Raw genomic sequence first — 3,872 nt, 5'->3', positions numbered from 1 at the left:
CATTGATTGCATTGATTGGCTGCATCCTGGATGCCCCCTACTGGAGATTGAGCCCCTAACCTGGGCATATGCCCTGATCAGGAATCCAACTGTGACCCCCTGGTTCATAGGTCGATGCTCAACCACTAAAACCACTAAAGCATGCGGCTGGCCCCCCCCTCCCCCCATTTCTTAAGGAGGATCCTTGGAACCACAGCATAAGATTCTCCAAGATAGAAACAAAGACAGTGACACAGAGACAGAATCATAGCATAGAAGGGACATGGATGTATATGAAGAAGGAGAAAGGGAGAAAGAGAAAGATGCAGAGAGAGGGGGGCGGGAAAGACACAGAGAGGCAAGAGACAAGAAGAGGCACATATATAATTTACATAGAAAATATAGAGACCATGCCAGGAGCTAGAAACCTCTTAAGAGGAAAGAAATTCTCAGAGGAGGCCATGAAGTAATAGAAACGTGCCCAGAGATATCTGGTGAGAAGGCTGTGAGTTAAAGGGGAGGAGACATTGGTCAGGAGGTGGTCGTTGATACTGACAGAGATAAAGATGTAGAGATACGAGGTAGAGATAGAGGGAGTTACCGCATATAGAGATAGACATGGATATAAATATGCACATGTCCACGTATATAATGTGCAAAAATTACAGACATGGATGCAAACTCAGGTGCATCCAGGGGGTAAACAGGAGACTGTTGTGGTTTGGCCTGCAGGGGGCCACCTGCACTCTCTCCAATATTGGTAGCTCTTGTGGGAATGAGTGTGTGTAAGAACCCTGACTGTTGTGTAGAATCTCCCAGGTTTTAGATGTTGGCAGCCACAACTTCAGACATTATTTTTCAAGACACTTGGAAAACCAGCACTAATGTGGGAAGATGTGGGAAGCCAAATTTGGCTAATGGGTCTTTGATTTCTGACTCTGAGAATAGAAGGCCTTATTTGGATTCTAAGATACATACATTTTTTCACATTTAAACACCCCGAAATCAAGAGGTGAGCCCCAGTAAATGGAATCTCACAAGGGTCAATGGAACCCCCCACCATTCTAAATAATATGAGAATAAATAATATGAGGTGCAATAATGATGCACCTTATAATTTATAGCATCTTAGATTTGCTGGAATATATGGGTGGAGGGATAGATCAATAGATAGAGGATAGACATGAGAAGGCAGAGACAGAGAAGGAGGAGGGATTTAGACCCTCAGCGTGAGACGTAAGGGAGTGTGTCATGGGCAAGGCTGTACCTATGGGGCTGGACACGGCCCCCCAGCCTGAGATGAGGCACTGGGTGCCTGGGGAGACGCAGGTCTCGCTGATGTTGAGGGGCTGCACGGCAGGTCCCAGGCGTGCCTTCCTGGGCAGACGGATCAGCATGATGTCGTTATTGTGGTCTTGGGCTCTAAGGTCCTGGTTGAACCCAGGGTGGGGGAAGAACTCCGTGACCCGGAACAGCTGCTCTGGGCCCTCCCATTTCCAGAGGTGGTGCTCCCCGAGGCGGACCCACAGATACCTGCAGGGACAGACCTCAGGGGTCAAAATCCGTGTCCACCACGGTGTTAGGTGACTCTCCACACGCTACGTATCCTCTCTGGGTCCCCATCGTATGTGCGACCCGAGAGTGCTGTGTGATTTTAAGCCAGGCGCACACCCTCTCTGGGCCTCTGCTCCCCACTCCATCCCTTTGTCTGCCTGGGCATTTGTAACTCTCCTCCAAAGCTCACACCCTTCCCCAGGTCCGTGCCAAGGGCCCGCCTTCGTCATTGCCCCACCTGCTGCCTTGTTGGTGACCTGTGTCCCCTGGAACTAGGTAAGCACATGGGGGCTCCACCTACAGCACAGAAACAGCCCCACCCCTGCCCCCGCAGGTCTGGTGGCTTCTGTGAGGAGTGGCTGTTTGTGCCTTCCAGTGTGTTCGCAGGAGGTGGATAGGATATGGAAAATCCCCAACTCTGGGAGTCAGCTGTGGCCTCGGGCTTTTCCGATCTGCGATATCGCTAACCCTCCAGTGCGTTTCCCCCTGCGGTGTAACCTCGAGCCTTCTCACTGTGCTTCTCGTTCACTTGTTCTGCTCTGCGTCCATGGCCTGGTCAGCTGGCGACTTTCTGGTGGGGGGTCTACATATCCATCCCCATTGCACAACCTCCGACCTCTCACAGGAGGGGCCAGGCTGATCCCGGAGAACGCTGGGTTCGAGGAGTGTGAGGTTATTTCTCTCTCTGTGTCTCTCTGTCACTATGTTGCCTCCGCAACTAGCCCCTTCCCCACTCACACTCATACTTGCCCCTTCATCCCTTCCACCTCCACCCCTCTTGGCTTCTCCTTCTCTGTGTTTGGAGCTGAAATCTAGCCTGGTGTGCAGACCTTGAGCTGCAAGATGCCCCATCATGGAGCAATGCATGATGGGACATTCCCACACAGCATCCTGTAAACAATACCTGTGCTTCATTCCTGAAGAGCATCAGAACAAGAGTGGACAGCTCCATTCCAGAGATAGGCAAACAGGATTGCTGCCTCCGGTAGATTCTATATGATTCCATTAGAATGCTCAGAATCTAAAACTCTAGGATTCTAACATCCTAGGAACCCACACATTCTAGATTTCTATGAGGCTAATGTTCTAGAATGTCATGAATCCCAAATTGTACTGTTCTAGATTTCTCTAGGTCAAATATTCTAGGTTTTAAAAATTATCAGAATCGCCCTGACCGGTTTGGCTCAGTGGATGGAGCGTCAGCCTGTGGACGGAAAGGTCCCAGGTTTGATTCCGGCCAGGGGCATGTGCCTTGATTGCGGGCACATCCCCAGTGGGAGGTGTGCAGGAGGCAGCTGATGGATGTTTCTCTCTCATCGATGTTTCTAACTCTCTATCCTTCTCTCTTCCTCTCTGTGAAAAATCAATAAAATATATATTTTTAAAAAAATTATCAGAATTAAATCTAGGACAGAACAAGCCTAAAATTCTAATATTTTGAAGCAATCACAGAAGATGGTTATTATTCCAGAATTCTACAAAGCTTTGACTGAAATTTGAATACCTAGGGTTCAAATAGTTGGAGACCCTAGAATTCTCTGAATGAAAAGTGTGGGGATTTTAAGGATTTGGAATCATAGCATTCTGCCATATTAAATCCAACAAATTCTAGATGTTTATGAAGAGAACCTTCTAGAATTTTCTTGGTTCAAGATTCTGAACATTACATATCAGTATTCTAGGACTATGAGTGTCTATCTTTGATTAATCCAGACAGAAGACTCTGAATCTAAGATTTTAATATTGCTCTGTCCAGTACAACTAGTTCCGATTGAGATGTGTCAGACATGTAAAATCCACGTCCGGTTTGAAAGGCTTACACACACACACACACACACACACACACACGAATAAACAGTGACATTTGTAGATCTTTAAACATTGATTACATGTCAAAATAATATTTAAAGTTAAATCAATTATTAAAATGAAAACTTCTTGTTTTTCTTTTGCAACACGTCTACTAGAAATGTTAAATTTAAATGGCTGGTGATATATTTCATTGCCAGCGCTGCTCTGGACTTCTAGGATTCTAGAATTCTCTGAGGCTCCTGTAGAATCTCGTCGATCCAAGATTTTAGGAGTCGACGGTTCTGGATTACCTTGGGCCAGAGTCAAGGATTCTAAGGGTGTAAATTTCCAATCATAGACTCTTAGAACCAGATGATTAAAAACTCTAGAATTAGGAAAAGTTGACAAATTTGTAATTTTGAGTTGAACTTCTGAGAAGAGAAAAAGAGGCTCATCCCTTCTGGCCCACAGCTCCCTTCCTTCTCTTCCAGAGCCTTTGTCCACCTCACTCTTGCCTCACACATTTCCTCCTCCCCAGAGCGGTCACT

The 3,872-nt window shown here is 46.7% G+C and overlaps 1 protein-coding gene across 1 annotated transcript in view; it reads right to left on the bottom strand.

The window, feature by feature from the left end:
- The window catches only part of KLK9 (kallikrein related peptidase 9), a 3,901-nt gene extending 1,624 nt beyond the window's left edge, over positions 1–2,277 (bottom strand). Inside the window, exons 1-2 of the mRNA XM_015563670.1 lie at positions 2,272–2,277; positions 1,247–1,577 (exon numbers count right to left, since the gene is read on the bottom strand). Of these exons, the coding sequence (XP_015419156.1) occupies positions 1,247–1,577; positions 2,272–2,277 (337 nt within the window). The remainder of the gene's footprint in view (positions 1–1,246; positions 1,578–2,271) is intronic.
- Between the last annotated feature and the right edge of the window lie 1,595 nt (positions 2,278–3,872).

This window comes from Myotis davidii, unplaced genomic scaffold (genome assembly GCF_000327345.1).
Source record: "Myotis davidii unplaced genomic scaffold, ASM32734v1 scaffold212, whole genome shotgun sequence".
Lineage (NCBI taxonomy): Eukaryota > Metazoa > Chordata > Mammalia > Chiroptera > Vespertilionidae > Myotis > Myotis davidii.
Note: the sequence above shows the minus strand (reverse complement) of the source record. Positions and strands in the feature narration are given on the sequence as shown.